The 24,092-nt window shown below is 39.1% G+C and overlaps 12 protein-coding genes across 12 annotated transcripts; 6 read left to right on the top strand and 6 right to left on the bottom strand.

Annotated features, from left to right (window-relative positions):
* Positions 1-11: 11 nt before the first annotated feature.
* Positions 12-2,051, bottom strand: MET4 (Met4p; the record flags this gene model as incomplete). The annotated part of the gene is made up of 1 exon (XM_033912947.1): positions 12-2,051. The coding sequence occupies one exon, from the start codon at positions 2,049-2,051 to the stop codon at positions 12-14; it is 2,040 nt and encodes a 679-aa protein (XP_033768838.1).
* Positions 2,052-3,023: 972 nt separating this feature from the next.
* Positions 3,024-4,883, top strand: LEU4 (2-isopropylmalate synthase LEU4; the record flags this gene model as incomplete). The annotated part of the gene is made up of 1 exon (XM_033912946.1): positions 3,024-4,883. The coding sequence occupies one exon, from the start codon at positions 3,024-3,026 to the stop codon at positions 4,881-4,883; it is 1,860 nt and encodes a 619-aa protein (XP_033768837.1).
* A 371-nt stretch (positions 4,884-5,254) lies between these two features.
* INP52 (phosphatidylinositol-3-/phosphoinositide 5-phosphatase INP52) lies at positions 5,255-8,815 on the top strand (the record flags this gene model as incomplete). The annotated part of the gene is made up of 1 exon (XM_033912945.1): positions 5,255-8,815. The coding sequence occupies one exon, from the start codon at positions 5,255-5,257 to the stop codon at positions 8,813-8,815; it is 3,561 nt and encodes a 1,186-aa protein (XP_033768836.1).
* A 171-nt stretch (positions 8,816-8,986) lies between these two features.
* On the bottom strand, positions 8,987-9,667 carry YAF9 (YEATS domain-containing protein YAF9; the record flags this gene model as incomplete). The annotated part of the gene is made up of 1 exon (XM_033912944.1): positions 8,987-9,667. One exon carries the CDS (start codon positions 9,665-9,667, stop codon positions 8,987-8,989), a length of 681 nt encoding a protein of 226 aa, XP_033768835.1.
* Positions 9,668-9,939: 272 nt separating this feature from the next.
* SPAR_N02040 (uncharacterized protein) lies at positions 9,940-10,752 on the top strand (the record flags this gene model as incomplete). Its single annotated transcript, XM_033912943.1, has 1 exon — positions 9,940-10,752. The coding sequence occupies one exon, from the start codon at positions 9,940-9,942 to the stop codon at positions 10,750-10,752; it is 813 nt and encodes a 270-aa protein (XP_033768834.1).
* A 542-nt stretch (positions 10,753-11,294) lies between these two features.
* NOP15 (rRNA-binding ribosome biosynthesis protein NOP15) lies at positions 11,295-11,957 on the top strand (the record flags this gene model as incomplete). The annotated part of the gene is made up of 1 exon (XM_033912942.1): positions 11,295-11,957. One exon carries the CDS (start codon positions 11,295-11,297, stop codon positions 11,955-11,957), a length of 663 nt encoding a protein of 220 aa, XP_033768833.1.
* A 520-nt stretch (positions 11,958-12,477) lies between these two features.
* Positions 12,478-12,840, top strand: CYB5 (Cyb5p; the record flags this gene model as incomplete). Its single annotated transcript, XM_033912941.1, has 1 exon — positions 12,478-12,840. One exon carries the CDS (start codon positions 12,478-12,480, stop codon positions 12,838-12,840), a length of 363 nt encoding a protein of 120 aa, XP_033768832.1.
* A 661-nt stretch (positions 12,841-13,501) lies between these two features.
* Positions 13,502-16,146, bottom strand: DBP2 (DEAD-box ATP-dependent RNA helicase DBP2; the record flags this gene model as incomplete). Its single annotated transcript, XM_033912940.1, has 2 exons — positions 13,502-13,869; positions 14,874-16,146. The coding sequence occupies 2 exons, from the start codon at positions 16,144-16,146 to the stop codon at positions 13,502-13,504; spliced, it is 1,641 nt and encodes a 546-aa protein (XP_033768831.1).
* A 427-nt stretch (positions 16,147-16,573) lies between these two features.
* Positions 16,574-16,996, bottom strand: RPC19 (DNA-directed RNA polymerase core subunit RPC19; the record flags this gene model as incomplete). Its single annotated transcript, XM_033912939.1, has 1 exon — positions 16,574-16,996. The coding sequence occupies one exon, from the start codon at positions 16,994-16,996 to the stop codon at positions 16,574-16,576; it is 423 nt and encodes a 140-aa protein (XP_033768830.1).
* A 707-nt stretch (positions 16,997-17,703) lies between these two features.
* On the top strand, positions 17,704-19,644 carry SPAR_N01990 (uncharacterized protein; the record flags this gene model as incomplete). The annotated part of the gene is made up of 1 exon (XM_033912938.1): positions 17,704-19,644. One exon carries the CDS (start codon positions 17,704-17,706, stop codon positions 19,642-19,644), a length of 1,941 nt encoding a protein of 646 aa, XP_033768829.1.
* Positions 19,645-19,883: 239 nt separating this feature from the next.
* Positions 19,884-21,485, bottom strand: DMA2 (ubiquitin-conjugating protein DMA2; the record flags this gene model as incomplete). The annotated part of the gene is made up of 1 exon (XM_033912937.1): positions 19,884-21,485. One exon carries the CDS (start codon positions 21,483-21,485, stop codon positions 19,884-19,886), a length of 1,602 nt encoding a protein of 533 aa, XP_033768828.1.
* A 323-nt stretch (positions 21,486-21,808) lies between these two features.
* On the bottom strand, positions 21,809-23,473 carry MLS1 (malate synthase MLS1; the record flags this gene model as incomplete). The annotated part of the gene is made up of 1 exon (XM_033912936.1): positions 21,809-23,473. One exon carries the CDS (start codon positions 23,471-23,473, stop codon positions 21,809-21,811), a length of 1,665 nt encoding a protein of 554 aa, XP_033768827.1.
* Between the last annotated feature and the right edge of the window lie 619 nt (positions 23,474-24,092).

The following is a 24,092-nucleotide window of genomic DNA, read 5'->3' as shown; positions in this document are numbered from 1 at the left end:
TAATCCGCTATTTATTCTTTCTGAACCTTTTCAAATATTTGCTTCTTCAACCTTTCAGCTTTCTTAATACCTTCAGTTTCACCGCTACTTAGAACCAAATTTTTTAAAAGTTTGTTCTCAGTCTCCAATGTGTGAATCCGTTTTTGTAAAGATGCTGCAATTTCAGTTAATTCATGTATCGATGATTCTAATTCCTTTTCCTTTAGTTTTTTCTTCTGGTGAGATTTTTTGGATTGTATCAATAAATCTTCATCGTCATCCCCTAGCTCTTTCTTGACCAATTGCTTCTTTCCATGGCCGTGTAAATCTGCATCATCGTATTCATCGTCCTCATTATCTGAATACTTGCGGTTCACGGGTGCTTTTTTATCTTTCAAATCGCCAGAGTGTGATCTTTTTAAGCTATTCTCCTTGTGAGCAGAAGAAGCTGCATTTAGAGTCGGCTCTGATCGTATTTTGGCGATTTCGTCTCCACGGGTTGTATTTGACTTAATAACAGCGTTATTATTGTTAACATTATCATTGAGATTGCTACCGTTCTCCTGTCTTGAGATTTTATGATTGTTTCGTGAAGATTGTCGTTGATTGTGAATATTATTACTTTTGGGATTTTTTATGCCCAGTTCTAAAATGGAGCTTAGAAAAGAGGCCTCTGTTACTACACCATGCTCATTGAACGAAGAAGGTGATGTTGACAAGGCGGATGGTGCGGTCGTATCAGTTGAGGAGGGTGGTATTAAGACGCTTAAAAGTTCGTTGATGTTTTTCAGAATGGGTGCCTCTTGATTTGCATTAGCATTGACGTTATTGTTATTGTTGTTATTGTTACTTTCCCTTATCTTTTTCTGATGATGATACGCCATTATTGCGGCAATAGCATCTATTTGATCATTGTCAAATCCCGCGGTGGTTAACGAGTCATACGCACCCTTGGGTACGTTGACCCTAGGTAACAGTGTTACCAAAACAGAGGTTGGAATAATTGAATAGTCAGGAACTGTTATGTTAGGATCTTTGTTCGAGCTGTTATTGTCGTTGATACTATCGACTTTACTATCTGATTGCTTTCGTTGTTGTAGAGAGGAATTTTGGGCGGAAGTGATGTTACTTAGTGGAGAAGAGCGGTTCGGGGTATGTGTCGTTCTATGTAGCAGGTGTGATAACGCATCCACTTCATTATCACCATGAGTGTTGTTCTCAGTTGACGTAATGTCAACGTTTGTGAAGGCACCATGGTCTATTGATGTCATATCAACAGTGTCAACAGGAAATTGAGGAGGATTTTCTATAAAGTTCGGCTCAAAATTGCGGCTGTTCTGCCCATTGTTGTCGAAACTGTTTGTTTCACCATTATTGCCATTTCTTTTGTTTCTAGACGAAAATCGAGACTTTGATTGGTCATATTGGGAAGTCAAGAAAGTATTCCTTCTTTGAGTCAGGAAATGGGGATTTCTTTGTCTATTACTGTCAGAAGTGTCCTCATGCAATACATCATGCCCGTTGTTATCGTTATTACCATTGTTGTTGTTGTTGTTGTTGTTGTTGTTGTTGTTGTTGCTAGGCTTATCTTCATCCGGGAAAATAAATGAATCATCCGCAAACGCACTCAACTCGATGGCTAGTTGTTCATCCAAGTCAAAAGGATTTGCGTTTATACTGCTAAAGGCATCCGTGCCATTATTATTTGCATTATTATGAGTAGTATTCACGTTCCAATCCACGTTAGAGAACTCGTTATCCAGGGATGGTATGAAATTATCGACGTAGGCCAACTGTTCTAAAAGTATTTCTGGCGTGACAGCATGGTCATATAAATTGGTGTTACCCCTACTGCTAACGTCACCTACTAAGGGGCGTCTATTCTCGCTATTACCCACCAGCGAAGATGATGATGAGGCTGTTGCAACAAACTGGTCCAACGTGGTCGCGCTCCCCATGCCATTATTATTAGCACCGTTGTTGTTGCTGGCGTGTGTTGCGGTTTCTTTGCCAAAGAGATTTATGAACTCCGTGCTGTATGAGTCGCCTTCGCGAGACTGCTCCTGCTTCATCGTTCACTATGGAAAAAAGGAAATAGTAGTGGTTATCAGAAGTGCGCTTTATTGACGAGTGTCTGTCTACACAACCGACGGACAGGCAAGGGAGATCTTGAGAAGGATACTAATATATGAAATGATGTGCGTTCGAACAAACCGTTTCACTTGGCACAGACGTATGTAAACAGGGATATATGTTACTACATTTATTGCATGCTACGGCTACATCTGGAATGGGTGGATTTAAGTTGAACGATGAAAGAAAATTCAAGCAATATGCTTGTGTGGCCCGATGACGCACAATAGCACGTGCGACAAGTCACCCGCTGTATGCCGGGTGCTACCAGCGCACGTGATGAAAAAGAAACAAAAAAACGCCATAACGGATAAGTGCTCGATGAAGCCTGGATAAATAAAAGTTAAAAACCCGACTTTTTCAACGATGACAAAGACGTATATAAGCATCCGTATGTCCAGCGACCCGACTTTTGCTGCTATACCCCATTCTGATCTTTTCTCTCGGCTGTTATTACAAGCCCCAGAATTACTACCAGAGCGGGACCGGCCCTGAGACAGTAGTGAGTTAGTCATCGTCACCGACGCGCGGGAAAAGAAGGAAGGCTTCAGAAAAGTTGAGTGTGTGTCATACTTGGCTGAAAAATAGTACAGTAAAAACAGTCAGTCACTGTCATGCGCGTGCATGTATGTGCGTCTATGTATGCTAATATATATATAAGTACGGGCGCATGGGAGATGTGCGCTATGTAGTCGCGTAGGTTCGATATTCTCTTTTCTTGGGTCAGCCTCTCTCCTCTTTCAACGTTCTTTTCACAAACATTTATTGGTTATTTTTCAGCTTGACCAGTAAAAAGAAACTTACGTGTAACTGACTCAGTTCTTTCAAAGGGTATTTTTGAAAAAAAAAAAGGTTTGCCATACTAGAAGTTTACTTTAAACTTTTTCCTTACAAAAAGACAAGGAACAATCATGGTTAAACAGAGTATTATCGCTCTTGCTGAGCATGCGGTCTCCAGAGCTTCAAGAGTCATTCCTCCAGTGAAGCTAGCCTACAAAAATATGCTTAAGGACCCTTCTTCCAAGTACAAGCCATTCAACGCTCCAAAGTTAACCAATAGGAAGTGGCCGGATAACAGGATCACGAAGGCCCCTCGTTGGTTATCAACAGATTTGAGAGATGGTAACCAATCTCTGCCGGATCCCATGTCAGTGGAACAAAAGAAAGAATATTTTCACAAGTTGGTCAACATTGGGTTCAAAGAAATCGAGGTTTCCTTCCCTTCTGCATCTCAGACAGATTTCGACTTCACCAGATATGCTGTAGAGAACGCTCCAGATGACGTCAGTATTCAATGTCTTGTCCAATCTAGAGAGCACTTGATCAAGAGAACCGTGGAAGCATTAACTGGCGCTAAAAAGGCTACTATACATACTTACTTGGCAACAAGTGATATGTTCCGTGAAATCGTCTTTAATATGTCTAGAGAAGAAGCTATTTCTAAAGCTGTAGAGGCCACCAAACTAGTTAGAAAACTAACCAAGGATGATCCTTCACAACAGGCTACTCGTTGGTCCTATGAATTTTCCCCCGAATGTTTCAGTGACACACCAGGTGAATTTGCTGTAGAAATTTGCGAAGCTGTTAAGAAAGCTTGGGAACCTACCGAAGAAAATCCAATCATTTTCAACCTACCCGCTACTGTAGAAGTTGCCTCTCCGAATGTCTATGCTGATCAAATTGAATACTTTGCTACCCATATCACAGAGCGTGAGAAGGTCTGTATCTCTACACATTGTCATAATGACCGTGGTTGCGGTGTCGCCGCCACAGAATTAGGTATGCTTGCCGGCGCCGACCGTGTAGAAGGCTGTCTCTTTGGTAATGGTGAACGTACTGGTAATGTTGATTTGGTTACTGTTGCCATGAATATGTACACCCAAGGTGTTCCTCCTAATTTGGATTTCTCCGACTTAACCTCCGTCCTAGATGTAGTTGAGCGTTGTAATAAGATTCCAGTATCTCAAAGAGCCCCATACGGTGGTGACCTGGTCGTTTGTGCCTTCTCCGGTTCTCACCAAGACGCCATTAAGAAGGGTTTCAACTTGCAAAACAAGAAGCGTGCTCAAGGTGTAACTCAATGGAGAATCCCATACTTGCCATTGGATCCAAAGGATATCGGCCGTGATTACGAAGCTGTCATCAGAGTTAACTCTCAGTCCGGTAAAGGTGGTGCCGCTTGGGTCATTTTGAGATCATTAGGTTTGGACTTGCCAAGAAACATGCAAATCGAGTTTTCTAGCGCCGTTCAAGACCATGCGGACTCCCTGGGTAGAGAATTGAAATCAGACGAAATCTCCAAGTTGTTCAAAGAGGCTTACAACTACAATGACGAACAGTATCAAACTATTAGTTTAGTCAATTATAATGTCGAAAAATTCGGCACTGAACGTAGAGTGTTCACTGGTCAAGTCAAAGTGGGCGACGAAATCGTCGATATCGAGGGTACCGGTAATGGTCCAATCTCTTCTTTGGTTGATGCACTATCAAACTTGTTGAACGTGAGGTTTGCCGTAGCAAACTACACGGAGCATTCTCTAGGTTCAGGTTCCTCTACTCAAGCTGCTTCTTACATCCATCTATCGTACAGACGTAATGCAGACAATGAGAAGGCCTACAAGTGGGGTGTAGGTGTTTCCGAAGATGTCGGTGACTCTTCAGTGAGAGCCATCTTCGCCACCATCAACAACGTTATCCATTCCGGTGATGTATCCATTCCATCCTTGGCCAAGGCCGAAGGCAAGAGTTCTGCGGCATCTGGCTCTGCATAAGAACTTTTCTTTATTTCAAGACTTACTCGCTTCTATTTATTTCTATACTTATTTATTTCCTTCTTCCCTTTTTTATCATATAATTACTAGAAACAGGGATGTCTAAACTAGAAATACTACCTCAATATCCTTTTTATGTCTAATACTTATTTTCTTTTTTGATATATTCTTGAATCAAATGCTTGTGGGGTGACCCGAAACTTGTTTGGCGGTTAGTGACGAAATTGAAACAAACCTGGAGTTATAAAGAGAGATTGAAATGGAAAACTAAGCATAAAAGATACTAAGCACTCGCCACATAAATTCCAACGTATCGTTGTTCTCAAAATCCGTGAGAGACCGCAAGAATCGAAAACGAACACGCTGTAACAATGAAAATACTCCTATCGAAACAACAAACTAGAAGGATAGCAATAGTTTCAGAAACACATGGACTGGTATTTAGGCCAATAGACAGTAAGAACTCTCGCAGATCTACATGTGCTGTGGAATTGGTTCCAAAAGTTGACTTAAACGGTCATGGTTTCAGGAGACTATCTAGCCATGAAATATACGGCTTCATTGGTCTCATAGAAATCGAAGGCCTTATATTTATAGCAACCATAACAGGGAAATCTAAGGTGGCTCAGCCAATTCCTAATAAAACGGTCAACAAAATATATGCCGTGGATTTTTTTTGCTTAAATAATTCCAAATGGGATTTCATGGACATCGATTCTTCCGGTTATCCAATTATTACCAATGACGGAGATTTTGCATCAAGCTCACGCCCTAATATCTCCACGCATTCTTCTAGATCATCGCTACATTCTTCTTCCTCGAGGAATCTAAGTGCTCAAGATCAAGTTCCCAAGCACCCATGTCATGAATTAAAAAAGCTGTTGTCAAACGGATCATTTTATTACAGCACCGATTTTGATTTGACCTGTACATTGCAGAAACGTGGATTCACGGAACATTCTTTAAGTTTTGATGATTTTGACAGGGAGTTTATGTGGAACTCATTTCTTATGAACGAAATCATCACATATAGAGACAGACTAGATGTGGCGACCAAAGAACTGTTAGACCAACAGGGATTCCTCACTACCGTAATTCGGGGGTTCGCAGAAACAATTTTCAGCTATATTAATAGGTTGAAAGTGGGGCTCACCATTATTTCCAGGCAAAGTTGGAAAAGAGCAGGTACAAGGTTTAATGCCCGTGGTATAGATGATGAAGGACATGTCGCAAATTTTGTTGAAACAGAAATGATTATGTACTCCTCTCAATATTGTTATGCTTTCACACAGATAAGAGGGAGCATTCCCATTTTTTGGGAGCAAGATACGTCTTTGATAAGTCCAAAGATTCAAATCACCAGATCCGTTGAAGCCACACAGCCCACGTTTGATGAACATTTCATGAGACTATTCAAGAAGTATGGGCCAGTCCATATAATCAATTTACTGTCCACTAAATCTTCCGAAGTTCAATTATCAAGGCGATATAAGGAGCAGTTGAAAAACTCTAAAAAAATGAAAGTTGGTAGAGATGTATTCCTAACAGGTTTTGACTTCCATAGGGAAACTTCTCAAGATGGATTTGCAGCTGCAAGCAGGATTATCCCTAAAATAAGAAACACAATTTTGGCTGCCGGCTATTTTTCGTATGATGTAAAAGAAAGGCGTTTAATATCCGAACAAGATGGTGTCTTTAGAACCAATTGCTTGGATTGTTTAGATAGAACCAATTTGATCCAACAGACGATTTCATTAACTGTTTTCAAACTATTTTTGGAAGATTTCCGATTGATCAAACCCAATGGTTTCATCGACGATAATGAATTTGTGCAAAAGGAAAACGTTTTATGGGCCGATCACGGAGATCAGATATCACAAATTTACACTGGTACAAACGCTTTGAAATCATCCTATTCAAGGAAAGGTAAAATGTCTTTTTCTGGTGCTCTTTCTGATGCAACAAAGTCCGTCAGTAGAATGTATATTAACAATTTTGTGGATAAAGGAAAACAACAAAATATTGACACACTTTTGGGCAAACTACCTCATCAGCAAGTTGTTGAACTCTACGATCCAATCTGCGAATATGTCAATGAAAAGCTTTTAGAATCAGAAGAAAAATTTACCACTCACTCTAACATAAATTTATTGGTTGGCACATTCAATGTTAACGGCAACTCTAGAAGAGCAGATCTATCAGAGTGGTTGTTTCCAATCGGTGATAAATTCAAGCCTGATGTCGTTGTATTAGGTTTACAAGAAGTTATAGAGTTGACCGCAGGGTCTATCTTGAATGCAGATTATACGAAAAGTTCTTTCTGGGAAACTATGGTTACTGACTGCTTAAATCAATACGAAGAAAAATATCTTCTACTTAGAGTAGAACAGATGTCTTCTCTCTTAATACTATTCTTTGTGAGATCTGATAGGGCCTATAACGTGAAACAGGTAGGAGGGTCTACTAAAAAGACAGGTTTTGGTGGTATTACTGGCAATAAAGGTGCAGTAGCCATTAGATTCGATTACGGGGCAACGTCGTTCTGTTTTGTTAATACGCATTTATCAGCTGGAGCGAGTAATATTGATGAACGCCGTCATGACTACAACAATATCTACAGGAACATAACCTTTCCAAGATCTAAAACAATACCCCACCATGATTCATTGTTTTGGTTGGGTGACCTGAATTACAGGATAACCTTGACAAATGATGAAGTCAGAAGAGAATTGAGGGCCCAGAAAGATGGCTATATTGATAGATTGCTTCAATATGATCAATTGACTCAAGAAATAAATGAAGGAGTAGTATTTCAAGGCTTTAAAGAACCGACCCTTCAATTCCGCCCAACCTATAAATATGACTACGGTACTGATAATTATGATACTTCTGAAAAGGCGAGAACTCCGTCCTGGACTGATAGAATCATTTATAAAGGTGAAAACTTGCATCCATTAGCATATTCAGATGCACCTTTAAAAATGAGCGATCACAAGCCAGTCTATGCTGCGTATAAAGCAAATGTGAAGTTTATTAACGAAGATAAGAAACTCAATCTAGTTGAGAAGTTGTATGCAGAATATAAAAATACTCATCCTGAAGGATCAATTACGGGCTTTGATGAACTTCCTCGTGCAAGATTGGAAACCCAAAAGGAAAGTATAACCTTGGATGCAACCGTTCAGTCAGCGGGTATAAAACTAATCGATCTCGATGATACTTCCTTATGTGTTTCGCCTCTACTTTCTGCTCCTCGCTCCCAATCGTCAATTGTTGGTCCTGGAGGATCTAATACTAATGCACCATATGATAAAAGTAAACTTAATGTACTTCCTCCGCCCCCTCCTACCTCAAGACACAATAAGGAACCGTCACTCAAGCCGCCTACGCCTATTGAAGAGATCCCCATTGTTAGTGTATCGCCGTATAGAGGTGAAAGCAGTCTTCCTGCCATAGAGAGACACGCCACGCCCAAACCGCTGCCGCCAGTGCCTGCTTCATCTAGGCCTGCCTATTCGCCAAAAAGCTCTTCAGAATGTCAGCGTAGCAAAGAGACGGTGGGTAAAAAAAAAATTGTTTCTCCACCTTGTACGCCGAGCAGGAGGAAGGTCAGTGCTACCCTAGATGAAACCGCTGCATCAACCAAAAATTCTCGTGTGTCTTCTAGAGTAACCACTACAGAAGATACTCAGCCTTTAAAGGCTCCCACAAAGCCTGAGAAACCACCAGTTGTCAAAAAGCCCGAACATTTAAGTGCTGTTGTTACCAAGCTTGATACTACCCAAGAACACACAATAAAAGTTTCCTCGCCCAGTTCAAAATCTGACGAGGAACTCATTTTTAAGAAAAAGTCTAAACCAAAAGTACCTGCCAAGAACCCTGAACTGGAGAAACTGAGCGTGGATTCATTGAAGCCCCACGATCCTAATTAGATTGTATTACTAACATTACGCATTTTATAGAATATGTATCATAACTGTCGGTTAGGTGTTTATGGGGCCCTATATACGTTCCTGTCAATGTAAGCGCCGACCGTTTCAAAGACAACAATCAGTATTGTTCTAGCCGTTATAGAGATACCGTCGTTTCCGGGTGCTTTAATTCTAACTTCCGTTAATGGCTTCTTCTTTTACCAAGCTTTCCAGCTTCTGCCTCAATTCGTCAATTTCCTTGTCAATCTTTTCTATGCCAATCTCTATTCTGTCAATTTCTTCCTGTTCTAATTGTTTGGAGTATACACAACTATCGGTTTTGTTTGAAGGTAAAACATTTCCTGGTCGACTCATTAGAATCTTGAAAAATTCTTCATTTGGCTCATTAAATACAATTTCATCAAAATAAATAGAGCTAACTTCTGCATCTTTACTGTTATGGTCTGTCGTATTCTGTTCATTTCCATTGTTGGAACTCGGTACAAGATTAGTATAAGGATGAAGTCGTAATCGGTGGTAAAAATTTAAGATTTTCTCATTGGCCTCCTCTACAAAATAAATCTTAATATTTATATCAAATTCACCCCATCCTGTTTCAGTCAGTTCAAATGGAGGCGCTTCTATAGACCTTACAGGGTTTGGATAAGTGTCATGAAGTTTGAAGACAACTTTCTTGATAAAGTACGATATGTCTTCATTCTGTGGCCCCCTAACAAAAATTGACCATAAATGAGTGTGTTCGGCAGGAGCATTTGGTGGTTTAACACTACCCATCTTTTTAGCCGTATTGCCATATATTATTGGTCTGCTCACGGAGAGGGTTTTTATCCTTTTGCTTACTGTTGGAGCCATCTTTGGTTTCGTTGTGATTGCGGTAACCAAGTGCCTGCAAGTAATATGTCTATCGCTTAGCTTACAACGACCACTGTTAAATTGCACATAGAAGACATCTGTAAAATGCTGGAAAATTGATGGAAAGCCGAAGCGTTATCACGTCATCCGAATACCGCATACTTCGAAATTTATAAAAAAGCTTCGAAAACAATCCTAGAAACAACGCAGTTTTTGTTTAATATGTAAAGCGGTCAACTGGTATTAAAGTGATAAAAATAGAGCTATAAATAATGGCTATCGAAAACATATATATTGCCAGACATGGCTACAGATCAAATTGGCTACCAAAGGGGCCATATCCACCACCTCCCACCGGCATTGATAACGATGTCCCACTTTCAGAACATGGTGTTGAACAAGCACATGAACTGGCAAACTATATTTCTAAATTAGATGTTAAACCCGAACTAATTTTCTCCTCCCCATTTTACCGCTGTTTAGAAACTAGTAGACCCACAGTGGAGGCTTTAAAAATTCCATTATATGTCGATCGTGGGGTAGGGGAATGGTATAAACCTGATAGACCCATTATCCCGGAACCAGCTACTCATGAAGTTATGAGTAACTTTTTCCCAGCCATGATCAATCCGGATTGGGAACCTAGTATTATTCCTAGTAATAAAGGTGAAACAGAAGAAGATATTTTTGAGAGATGTCATAAATTCTGGCCTGTCTTTATTGAAAGAGTGGAGAAAAAATTTCCAGATGTAAAGACAATAATGATTGTGACACACGCTGCCACTAAATCTGCTCTTGGTATGAATTTATTAAAATTCCCCAATGCTAAAGAGCCCATTGACGACAAAGGTACATTTATAAGAAATGGAAGCTGTGCTATTGATAAATTTGAGTTAGTGGAAGGAGGAGATGAAAGCAAACCATTTGAAAAGAGAAAATGGGAACTTACAATGAATGGTAATACCTCCTTTTTAACTAATGGGGAAGAAATGAATTGGACGTTTATGAATGCCTTTGAAGCTGGCTCAGACGCTGATATTAAAGCGAGAAGAGCAGCTGAAAGCGGAAAGTTAAAAATGGAGTGAAAACTTAAGTGACACTTGGGATTGTATTCTTTTCATTATACTATTATGAGTTCGATTTTTATTTCATGATGAAGCTGTGTGATTATATATATATATATATATATATATGTATATATGCACATATCAAAGCTTAATGTACATTAACAGCATTAACGATATTTTTGAATATTCCTGGACTTTAAAATATTAACTTCAACAGTTAAAAGATGATCTGCCTAGGTAGCAATGAAAACCTAGCGAGTTTTGCGCTGTCTCTGAAAATCTATTAACTTGCTGAACTATTTTAAAGTGCATAGCAACTCCTGCTAACTTTAATATTCTCATTCCAGACGGCTTACCAGAAACGTATGTGTTACCCCCCGGATTTTGCCTGTTTCTTCTCATTATGAAAAATTTTCCGCCAAAAGAAAAAATGAAATAGTGCATCGCATCTCATCTCATCACTTAATTTGAAGAAAGATATCATTACTTCGAAGTTCACTGACCCTCTCTGCCATCGGACCAAGTTCTAGAATATAAGATAATAGATAAAAGAGATCGATATGGTAAAGTCAGCCGGCAAAACTTCCACCAAGGAAGCAGTAATCAAAAAGTCCACCGAAGAGAAACCTATACAGGAAAAAGAGGAGTTACAGTTAGAAACATCCTCTAGCAGTTCAGATGAAGAGGATGAAAAAGATGAAGATGAAATTGAAGGTTTAGCTGCCTCTGATGATGAGCAGAACGGTATGCACAAGATTAAAAGGTTGAATCCGAAGAAGCAAGCTGACGAAAAGAAGTCAAAAGACAAAAAGAAACTTGACGAGTATTCCGGAATTATTTATGTCAGTAGACTACCACACGGGTTCCACGAAAAAGAATTAAGTAAATATTTTGCTCAATTTGGTGATTTGAAAGAAGTGAGATTAGCACGTAATAAGAAAACCGGAAATTCTAGACATTATGGCTTCTTAGAATTCGTCAACAAAGAGGATGCAATGATTGCCCAAGAATCCATGAACAACTACTTGTTGATGGGCCATCTGTTACAAGTGCGTCTATTACCAAAGGGAGCCAAAATCGAAAAATTATACAAATACAAGAAGAGAGTTCTCGTAGAGAAAGGTATTACCAAACCAGTAAAACAGCTAAAGGAAAACATGAAGCAGAAACACGAAGAAAGGATAAAACAACTAGCCAATTCAGGCATTGAATTCAAATGGTGATTTGCCACTTTCCACCCCCCGTAAACAACGGGTTTTTGTAAGATAGAATAGGAGATATAGTAAACTTGAGAAACCATTTATATCATTTATTCCCATAAAGTCCCGTTTGTCCGTATCTGATGACATATGTAGGCATACTTTACGAAATTTGACGACCGAAATTGCAGCGCGGGTAATAGCCTGGAGTTTCCGGATGAAAAATTTAACGGCTTCAGGAAAGAACAATAGCTGCAAAAAATTGAAGCTATACGAGATCGAGATAGTGAGAGAAGCAGGCATAACGAGAAAATTTTCGTCGCTTTCGTGGCCAAAAAGCGATATTTGAGAAGTATTGTTCTTGCATCAATAAATAACGATTATATATATTGTCCTTGCCCAAGTAATTATATAAAGAACAAGAAACTTTTAAAACTTTCTCAAATTTTTTTGTTCAGTTTTTTCGTTAAATATTGGAATTTGACTTTCAATTGTTTCACACTAAAGCAAATCAATTAAACAAAACACAGAATATCAGAAAACCATGCCTAAAGTCTACAGTTACCAAGAAGTTGCCGAGCACAATGGCCCAGAAAATTTCTGGATTATCATCGATGACAAAGTTTACGATGTTTCTCAATTCAAAGATGAACATCCAGGTGGTGACGAGATTATAATGGATTTGGGTGGCCAAGACGCCACAGAAAGCTTTGTTGATATTGGTCATTCTGACGAAGCATTGAGACTACTTAAAGATTTGTACATTGGTGACGTTGATAAGACCAGTGAGCCCGTTTCTGTGGAAAAAATGTCTACTTCTGAAAACCAAAGTAAAGGTAGCGGTACATTAGTTGTCATTTTGGCCATTTTAATGCTAGGTGTTGCTTATTATTTGTTGAACGAATAATTTTCCCCCTCTAAAAATAGCCCAGCTCTTCTCAAAACTCAATTGAATTTTTCGTTTCACTTTGTTAACTTATTTATTTTGCAAGCAATCAAGGCCAAGATAATGCCTTAAAACCACCAATTTATGCTATTACATCGCATAGGAGTATGTCACTGTATCATAGAATATCTGCCTACCAGATAAAATTATTATAAATTAATATGTATATACTTATCTATGTGTATGGCTAAAAATCATCGTCTCATGGATAAAAGACAAATAAAATTATCTTATTTGAATACAACTCGACCTAGTTGTGTGTATTGCCCCGCTCTTCATTCACCTGTAAGTGCTAGTGGACGACTTCTTTCGTAAGCCAAGTGTTTTTTAAGAATTATTCGTTTAACATCGGCATCACGGTTGTACGAGAACAAAAAAAGTGTCTGCCCTATTATTGTACAAATTACTAAGCGTTATGCGAAATACGTTAATTCTGATTGCGTTTTAAAACGGTTGTCACCATTCATATAAGCATTTACAAGTACCAAAAAATAGCATCACAAAGAGCTTTAAAGTATTAGAATGTAGTATACAGCAAATAAAATTTATATCATGCATTGAAGAAAGAAGATGGTGCAGTCAACTTATATAATAGAGATGTGTGGATTGAATCGCTTTGACTTCAATAGTTCGAACGACCTCTGTTACCCCAGCCACCATCTCTCTGCCTGTTGCCACCGTAACCACCACGGCCACCACCATAACCACCTCTACGGCCATAGCCACCACGACCGCCGCGGCCACCGCCATATCTTGGGTGACCACCACCATAAGATCTCCTGTCGTATTTCAATAATTCAGGAGGAATATTTTGATTAGCTTCTCTCATGATAGAGATTAATTTGGCACCTAAACCTTTGTTTTGTTCGGTGAAGAAAGAGATGGCAGTACCAGTGGCACCTGCTCTACCAGTTCTACCAATTCTGTGAACATAATCTTCAATGTTACCTGGCATGTCGTAGTTAATAACGTAATTGATACCTTTGACATCTGTAAGAATAAAATAAAGAAGTAAACAAAAGTGACAAAGTTACCTGTTAGTAATTTGCTTCGTTAATTTGCAAATGAATTATATTTTTATGCCCCTCAAATTCATGCTTTAACTCCCCCAATGTTCCAAAATTTTCCCTGGTTTGAAGATTATCAGAAATTATATTTGTATTAAAGAATTCGAAATATTTAAATCATCAATACTCCAGAACCCTTATTCAAACTAAATGAAAGATAGTACTGAAAAAAAAAAGAAAACAAAAAATTAATGATCTTCCAATCGGCTTGAAATCTTTCAATTTTGTGATTATCCATTTCCATCAGCACTTCTTAATAATTCGAACTTGGGACCCAACAGTATCTCAATATAACTACAAAATGCATAAACTACACAAAATGAGAATAACAATAGTCAAGAAGGATGACGGCATTTCAAAGTAGAATATACGATTATTTTTCCAAATAAAACAATCTACCCATTTACAAATGCCAAGCATTGAAAAAAACAACGATCAATGAAGCATATATACGTGTTCTAGAACTAAGCTGAAAAGCAAATTCTTTGTGTATTTGCGCCGATATCGAAAAGCGAAATTTCTTTCAACATCAAGCGGAAATTTTGAACACACATACACTTCTCCGAGTTTATAATTTCCCGTCTCTCAAAATGACTAATAAAAGTCAATTTTTTCATCCTCCCAATATTAGTTTTCTGTAGTGATGCATTCGAAGTCATTCGAATTAAATTTAAATTTCCGATACTCCCTCATCGAGAAATAGACTCGCATAGAGTATACACTCGAAAGGTCCAAAAAAAAAAAAAAAAAAAAAGAAAAAAAAAAGAAAAAAAGAAAAAAAAAAGTTGCTGTCCTTTGCACTATCATGGTTGTTATAGAGTCGTTAATGTCGTTAAAAGTAAATTCATAAGGGGATGGTCATAATTGCGTTGGGGGAACAAAAAATAATAAAATCAATGAAAAATGAAAAAAAAAAATTTAACATACCGATACCTCTGGCAGCCACATCTGTAGCAACCATAATTGGGGATCTACCGTTTCTAAACTCTTGTAAAACCCAGTCACGTTCTCTTTGGTCTTTGTCACCATGAATAGCCAAAGCTGGCCATCCATCCTCTCTCAGATACTTGGTAATATCATCGCACATTCTCTTCGTAGACGCAAAGATCAATGTCTTATATTCGTTATCTTGAGAGGCTGTTTCCAAGTACTTGTTCAAACGATCTCTCTTTTCGAAATCGGAAAGAACTTCGACAATTTGGGTAATGTTATGAGAAGCGGACAATTCTAGTGAGCCAACTTGAACTTGAATTGGATCGTTCAAATAGTCAGCGGCCAATTGCTTCACCTCCTTTGGCCAAGTGGCAGACCACATTAAAGTTTGTCTATCAGGTCTAATTTGATCAACAATCTTTCTGATTTGAGGTTCAAAACCCATATCTAACATTCTATCAGCTTCATCAAGAACCAAGTAAGTAACTCTCTTCAAGTTAGTCTTACCAATTTCTAGCATATCAATTAATCTACCTGGAGTAGCAATAACAATTTCAGAACCGCGGGACAAATCTCTGATTTGTTGACTCTTTGGAACACCACCGTAGACACAAGTGTTTCTGATTCTGGAACTATGACCAAACTTGGAACATTCTGTTTGGATTTGAACAGCTAATTCTCTTGTTGGAGCCAAAACCAAAACAATTGGACCATCGCCTGGAGCCAATAATGGTTGAGCGTTGATATGAACAATACCTGGTAAACAATAAGACAGAGTCTTACCGGAACCAGTGGCAGCGATACCAACCATGTCTCTACCAGACAAAGCCATCGGCCAACCCTGACATTGAATACCAGTTGGTTTGTCAAAGCCTTCGGCCTTAACTTCACTCAAGACGTAGTCTGGGAAACCGGCTTCATCGAAAGTGGTGATTGGCTTTGGAATATCGTGTCCAGAAATAGTCATTTCATTTTCCTTTCTGAACTGAGCAATCTCACTGTCCGATCTGTCGCGGACACTTTCGTGTTCGACATAGAAATTCTTTTCGAAAGTTGGCAATTTTGGTAATTCTTCATCCCAGTTTGGTTTGATCAATTCCTGGGGTTGGTTGTAGTTAGAACGACCACCGAAACCTCCACGGTAGTTACCGCCTTGTGGTCTGTCATTGTAAGAGTTTCTGTCGGAGCTTCTTCCGCCGCGGAAGTCGCCACCTCTAGAATTGTAGTTAGTCTTGTTATATTGCTGATCTCTACCACCGTAAGTCATGTTTGTGCTAAATTTTCCTTATTAGTGTTTGCTTATCTTGCAAATCAAGAATAAAAAAGAATTAAAACAAGACACAGAAAGAATAAGTATTTCGAGCGTAGGACTGTCTTTTTATAAGACAAATTAACTGAAGGAAAAATTTTCTGCGATGAGCATCGCCGTAAAAAAAAAAGAAATAAAAAAAGAAATAAATTTTTTCAGTCATTCAATACGAAGAAATGCGCCTTTAAAAGAAGCGTCTGAATTTTTCAACAATATTAGCACCTTGTACGAAGGTGTGGTTTTATCTGGTTTTATTATACATAGATCTTAAATAGCACGGCTATAAACGAGATACAAACAAGTTAAGCAGTATCAGTACTAGCGTCATGTGCATAATTATTAGAAATTTCAGTGTAAAGAGGGCCTTAAATCGGTTCCGTAGCATCTACATGCTCTTAATTTTTTCAGTAAACTTAGATTCTACAACGTCACATAAATCCATCAAGTCCTTTAGCCCCTTTTGAAGGGCATCCACAGCGGTGGTTTCGCCGTAGGTTTGGATTCTGATATTTAATAGGTTTTCAGAAGGGTGAGGTATCGAGTAACCACAGAATTCTACGTCTGGATTTTTCATTATAACGTAACGAAGGGCATTTCCCAGCGTGTGGTCCTCTTCTACAATTTGAAAAGAGGCGCTAGTACCATCTTCAGATGTGGCTTGCGTGAGGAGCTTGATTTTCTCTCTGTCTGGTTCCTCCTCTTGTTCTTCATCGCCAGTCATATCAACATCCTGATCTTCTTGGATGTGTTTTGGTTCTTGTGGTGTTACTTCTGCAGCAATCTTTTTTTGTTCGATATCTTCAGTCATTTGCTTGGTTTTTTGTATGAAAATGCAGCTTTCCCTACTTTAGAATGGCATCTCCCCAATTCCTTTCTTTATACCTCAGCATTAGAATGAATTTCTTCTAAAATTTTTTTTTTCCCCAAGGCTCATCGCAGATGATTATATATCATTTTACACGTTCTCATTACCCGCATAAAACATTGACTGAAACAAGCCCGATGAGTTATATAGCGAGTTATGGTGTAGTTTCATTAGAGCCGAGTCTGTTTTGTTGTTGGTACTCACATCAAACTGTGGGACTTTGTGCTTTTTGAATGAATTTCTTGCGTACCTTTCTTTCAGCGATTTTTTTTATGTTTCTGCTTCAAAAATAAAATTCAAAGAAAGGGATTATCTATAAAAAGCAGATTTTGTTAAAAGTCTTAGAAAGTATACCAACATAGACATGTTTCTGTAAATATGAATATGCATGTTTAATGCAAAAACAGTCGAATCAGCAATCGCATTAGTCTATCTTGATGACATCTTTCCAGCACGTTCTGCAGTGGCTGTGCATATATAGCTTCTTTAATCTATTCCTTGCAAGGCTATTCGGACCCCTAAAATTGAACTATCTTGCAATTTAAAGGGATGCGAGGGAAAATTAAAAGGAACAGTTAGATGCTCTGCTTCATTAACAAGGAGAGGTAGGCCAATTGGAAAAAAACTACAAACACTAGAGCGAACAGAACATGAACGCTAATAGTTTGGACAGTGATCCGGCAAGGACGCCAAAGCAGAGAACGGATATCGATAATGAACATCCGGAAGCGCAACCGTTGCTAAACAACAATCACAGGACACTTGGCGGAGGGTCTGCTAACGACCCAACACTCAATGAGAGTCGTGATATTGAATCCGACGGGTTCATCAAAGATAGTTTATTTCAAATTCGCAAGGGTTATAGAATCTTTATTCATAATTCCAAATGGATTTTGAACATCCTAATCCTAGTTAACACTATTTGGCTGGTCACCACGTTGATTTCGGATTTCTTTTTCAATATTAATATTCTTTTCGGGTTCAGTAATAGGTATGCAAGTTTCAACGACTTGACTTTGATTTTCATATCGATCATTGCTAATTCTTTTAATCTCTGGTTTAACAAGCTGGGACTGTACTCAGCTTTAGATTACAGCTTGAATGTGACTCTTTGTGTTTTGACGCTGTTCAATCTGGCATTGACTTATCTAATTAAGTATACCAGACAAAGAATTGGATTCGTGGGCACGTTTACATATTTGTGGACTTCGTTTTCATTTTTTATTGGAGCGATATTAGATTGGTATCTCTTATTTTACAACAATTCAATAAATGAGCCATTAGAAGAACGCAGAATTGATGATGCTACTACTACCACCTTCAACGACAACCATACAAATAGTGCCGAAAACAGGGACAGAGGCCAATATGGATCGAGTTCACCAGCCCCCACCCACCGCTCGCAACTGGTTCAGAACAAGCATACTTTGACAGAATGGGTGTCCATTGGGTTCAGAAATACTATTAAGTTTTTCATTTTGATCTTCTTCGCTTTATTCACTCTGAATACACTTCTGACGACATTAGACACCTACAGATTGACTCATAAATTACCAATAACTGTTCAGTCGCCCTCGTATGAGGCATTCCATTACGTCGATGCTGCTAAGACCTATCAATTACATATAACTTGCTATGGTGATGTATTTGATCAAGAAAACAATACAGATTCGGTTGGTAAAGACAAGAAGAAGCAACCTATCATCTTATTTGAACATGGAGGTTATGATACTGGTTATCTCTCAGCCACTTGGATTGAAGAGCTATACCACTTAGACAAAATACAAAGATATTGTCTATACGACAGACCAGGGTACGGATTAAGCGATTCTCCTCCTGCTCCGATCTCTATCGCGATGGTAGCCGAATCTTTAAGGTACGCATTGATCAAAGATGCAAAAATCAAGGGTCCCTTCACTACAGTCGGATATGATCTTGGCGGGTTATTTACTAGAGTATTCACTGCCAAGAACGTTGATATTGTGGACAGTATGATGCTTGTCGAATCGTGGCATGAAGAACTGTTGTTAAAGAACTATATTCAAAGGCTGCTACCTCCAGGCCGCGGCGATGGCGATGATGGCGATGGTGACGATGGTGATGATCGTGATGGTCGCAACCATGATAAGACTTGGTTGCCTTCGGAGATAGAAAGGCATAACGAATTCAGACTATGGTGGAAAGGCATTTGGTCGAGTTTAGGATGGAGATTACAGACTTCGTGGTTACTAGCTCATCATGGCTCTAAAGAGCGTATATATGGGCGTGATATGAAATATCAGGGACGTTTCTTGCGTTCTAAGTTTTTGGAAAGTGTCACAAGTTCAATTTTAAGTTACAGAGACGTGACAAACAATGCAGAGTCTTTACAAAATGTCAAGACAAGCATTGTTAGCTCTAAGGAAATGGTGAAGAAATCGGCATTATGGGGTGACTGGCAGAGAGATTTGACAAAGATTTCTCACAAGACACAAGAATGGAAAATAGTTGATGGTGGACATGAAATATATAAGTATGGTCTAGGCAAACAGCAAACCCAAGAAGTCCTATTAAGATTAATTGGAGAGCTTGGAAAACTGACGCAGGACTAGCAGAATATTATTTTGTAATTTTTTATTTAATGTGAGAAAGCAAAAGTAACTGCCAACGATGGAAGTATTGTATTCCTGAAAACAATAAACCAGATATGTAAACAGCGCAAAATATATAAGTACTAAGAGAATAATTAAATAATAATATGAAGGTACAAGATTTGGTGTTTGGTAGCTTTTTCCCTTTTTTTTTTTGGTTTTCCTTTTATTTTTTCAAACTGTGTATTTCGCTTTTCACCTTAAGGATGGTTATCAACATCCTTTGAAGTTTCCATTAGTACGCTAAGTTGATCTACCAGTTGGTCACCTTCACTTTCTACATCACTTTCATCTTCATCATCACTACTTTCAAAGGAAGCCTCCAAGTCACAACTTGATCTACAATTAGGGCAAACAAATTGCGGGTATGAGAGCATGACCAATCTTCTCACACAACGGAAGTGCCAACTATGTGCGCATGGCGATATGAAAATTGCTTGGCACGGTTTGATCTTGCACAGGCAAATCGAACAATCTTCTTCCTCAACACCTGTAGTTAATTTCTGTAAGTTCTGCAAGCGTTGTAAAGCTTCCTTGTTGAACGAATTTGCCTTTAACTTCCATGACCTATTTAGCTCAATCCTCATCCTTACACAACGATAAATTTCTTCCGTACCACCTCTAAAATCCATTCCCAACTGTAAAATATCACCATCATGAAGAAGGGTATCTTTTGATAAAGACGAAGCGGGGGAGAGCCTTTGATGGTTTAAAAAAGTCCCACTCGAGGATTTCACATCCTTTATATACCAGTTACCTTGTGAGTCCACCTTAAAACAACCGTGTGTTCTTGACACAACTTTGGATTTAAATACCACCGGATGGTATTGTTCAGGTATCTTAGAAATTGCATCGCGAACACGCTCAGTATAGCGGCCAATAACCAATTGAGATCCAGGGCCAGCCTTTCTTATAATCGGTTCAAAGAATAAACCTTGGTTTGTGGTGGATGAGCTATCAATAAATGGGGTTAGTCTTATACTAAAAAGACCATGTTTGTCCTTTCTTTGCTTCAAAGTAACCTCGTCTACATTGGTCACATTGCTCGAGTCCTCTGCACTTGTTGCAGGTAAATCTAAATGCAAAATTTCGGTTCCATTTGGCTGGTTCGCAGCATATATCAAGTGACGCAAATTCTTATACATTTCCTGACTATTGGTAATAACGGCAGTAGATCCCTCTGTACCAGCGGCTATGAATCCTGTATTATTTCTCGTTGTAGCCGCTGGTGTCATAGAAATAATTGAGGTTGTGGTATTGTTAGTATTGTTGGGCTGCCGCTGACTCACGGGCTCTTGAAAGTTGCCAATGTTACTGCCCTCGAAATTTTGCGAAGATTGTTGTTGATGGTGTTGATGCTGATGTTGGTCTGTGAGTGTGGGGGCAGTAAGAGATATGGAGATGGGGAGTTGATAGTTGCGATGAACGTGAAACTGGGCCGATGGAGGCATTTGTATAGGATGATGTAGACGCGGTTCCTGCTGTGGTGGAGCCATATCACTACTTTCCATGGCTACACTCATGTGGGAGTTGGATGGAGTAGTGCCAAACAAACGCTGATCGGGAGCCGCAGAAGAAGAGGCTGCCTGATTATTTTGTCTAATTCCGAAGGTATTCAAAAACGAACTTATACCTGAAGACGGACGAGCCCGTTCATTGGTTGAACTACCACTGGCTCTATTCCTTGTGTTCATGCTGCTACTGCTAGTGGTGTTGGCATTCGATGCGGATGAAGAGTTGGACGTCATCGATGAAGTTGGAGCAGTGGGAGCAGGGGTATTAGCAGGGATAGGTGTGTACATTCCAATGTTTATCCTTTGCTGAAAGTTTTAAACGTATACAATGCGTTACTATACTTTCTCGACTTGTATTCAAAACAATATATACGCCCCACGTTTGGAGTCATCAAGTATTGTGTTTGAAATTCCACAACAATGATTGATGGCTTCACCGTCGCCCGTGACAGCAGCATTCTGGTCAAAAGCAAAAAGAAATCATGACAAAATGAATCATTATTAGCCATTAAATGGAACAATATAAAATAAAATTTTAAATCCTCGATACGTAATCATATAAACATGAATATATTTTTATATGTATGTATAGACAATAGGGATCAGGAGGATCACAACTTGCTCAAATCGGTAGCTGTGGCCTTGGTGGTCACAATTTCATCGTACAACAATGTAGTCAGAAATTCACTGAATTTCTCGCCTCTGATTTCTGGCAAAAAATACTTGGCGGCCAGCGCGAATTTGTTCTTATCACCCAATGGACTTGCCTTGGATAATTTTTCAACCTGCTCTTTCAAGATTTTTTCGGTTAATTCAGGTGTGACTTTTTCTCCCGTGTCCTTTAGAGTAACGCCGTGTTTCACCCATTGATATAATTGACAACGGGATACTTCTGCAGTGGCGGCGTCTTCCATTAAATTGTTAATGGGCACGCAACCAGAGCCTCTTAGCCAAGCTTCCATGTATTGCAACCCGATGTCCAAATTTTGTACAATGCCCTCAGTAGTAATCTCACCATTTGGAATCTTGGTTTCTAAAAGATTCGCAGCTGTAACAACGTTTTCAGGAATAAAGTAAATTTGATTTGGGGTTCCCATATTAATGAAAACTTCATTACAAATAGGAGCCAGTGCTGGGTGTGCAACCCACGACCCATCATGGCCATTTGTCAGCTCTCTAATCTTATCATTACGGACTTTAGTCATGGCCTTTTCATTGGCTACCGGATCGTCCTTGATAGGGATTTGTGCAGCCATACCGCCCATGGCATGAACACCCCTCCGATGACAAGTATTGATTAATCTTTTCACGTATGCATCCATGAAAGGGGAGGTCATCGTTACTTGATCTCTATTGGGCAAAATGTGATTAGGGTCGTTTCTCAATCTCTTGATTGTGGAGAAAATGTAGTCCCAACGCCCACAATTCAACCCACTAGAATGTTGTCTAAGTTGATAAACAATCTCTTCCATTTGGAAAGCAGCAGGCAAAGTTTCAATCAACACGGTGGCTCTGATTGTGCCTCTTGGAATCCCGATATAATCTTGAGCTACACAAAATATGTCATTCCATAGTTTGGCTTCCAAATGGTGCTCCATCTTTGGTAAGTAAAAGTAAGGACCTTTACCCAATCTGATTAATTCTTTGGCATTATGGTAGAAATACAAACCAAAATCAAAGATAGAGGCGCTAATTGGTTCGTCATCTACATAAAGGTGCTTCTCCACCATGTGCCACCCACGGGGTCTCACGATAATAGTAGGCAAGTCAGCCACATTCCCATTCAATTTGTAGGATTTTCTTGGTGTGTCAAAATTGATTTGGTTTCTAATGGCATCGTAGAGATTGACTTGACCGTAAACCATGTTGTTCCAGGTAGGAGAAGCAGAATCTTCAAAATCAGTCATATAAGTTTTCACTGGAGCATTTAGAGCGTTGATCAACATATTTCTCAATGGAGGCCCTGTGATTTCCGTAGACCTATTAATTAACCCCGGAGCCAAAATTGGGCCTTGCCAAGTGGGATCGTTTCTAATGTTTGCTGTTTCAGGCAGGAAATCCAGGTGATAGGAGCCCGAGTCCAATTTCTTCTGAACAACTTGTCTGTTTTCCAACAGCTGCTTTCTTTTGTTGTTGAAAGTTCTGTGCAAAAGAACAATAAACTCTAGAGCATCTTTAGTCAGAATATCACCCACTGTAGTACTGGATGGCTTAAAGAAGGGCTCCTTATCAACATCGACCAGTAATTTGACGTTATCCAAACTAACCTTAACCATTTCTTTATTCTTTTATGTGCTTTACTACTTTGCTTAATTTCGAAACAGTAGCCGTTATTCTTAGTTACTGTAGGGCGAGAAGTTAAAAGAAAATTAGGGGATAAATGAGAATAGCATAAGTATGGTAAATTTACCGTTACTTATATACTTTCAAGAAGATAGATTAAATGGATATTAAGTATAGGAAAGAATGTAATAAGGGTCATCGATCCTTCCCATTTACTATCCAATGAAAGATACGAATCTCGATGCGCTACATCCAAAGTTCATAGATAATCGTCACAAGGCTGACACTGTAGAAGAAAAGTCATAAATTGCATAACAGCCGGTACCGAGCTAATGATTAGCTCTAAAGGAACCATAAGTAATACTCATGACAGAAACTAATACAATGCAAAAATTTATCCGAACCTCGGCCCGACTGCCGGCTCGCCGGGAAAGGGGACAGATGCATATATCCGTCGACTAACACCACCGGCCCAATGGACCGTGTGGTATCGGTTTCTCCATTCAACCGATGGTAATATAGGGTAATGGTTATTACGTGTTTAATGATATTTTCAGTGATGTTATTACCCTACAGAAACTATTGGGCCATCACTAACCACGAATTTGAATT

This window comes from Saccharomyces paradoxus, chromosome XIV, assembly GCF_002079055.1.
Source record: "Saccharomyces paradoxus chromosome XIV, complete sequence".
In the NCBI taxonomy this organism is placed as follows: Eukaryota; Fungi; Ascomycota; class Saccharomycetes; order Saccharomycetales; family Saccharomycetaceae; genus Saccharomyces; species Saccharomyces paradoxus.
This window is presented reverse-complemented; position numbering and strand designations above follow the sequence as displayed.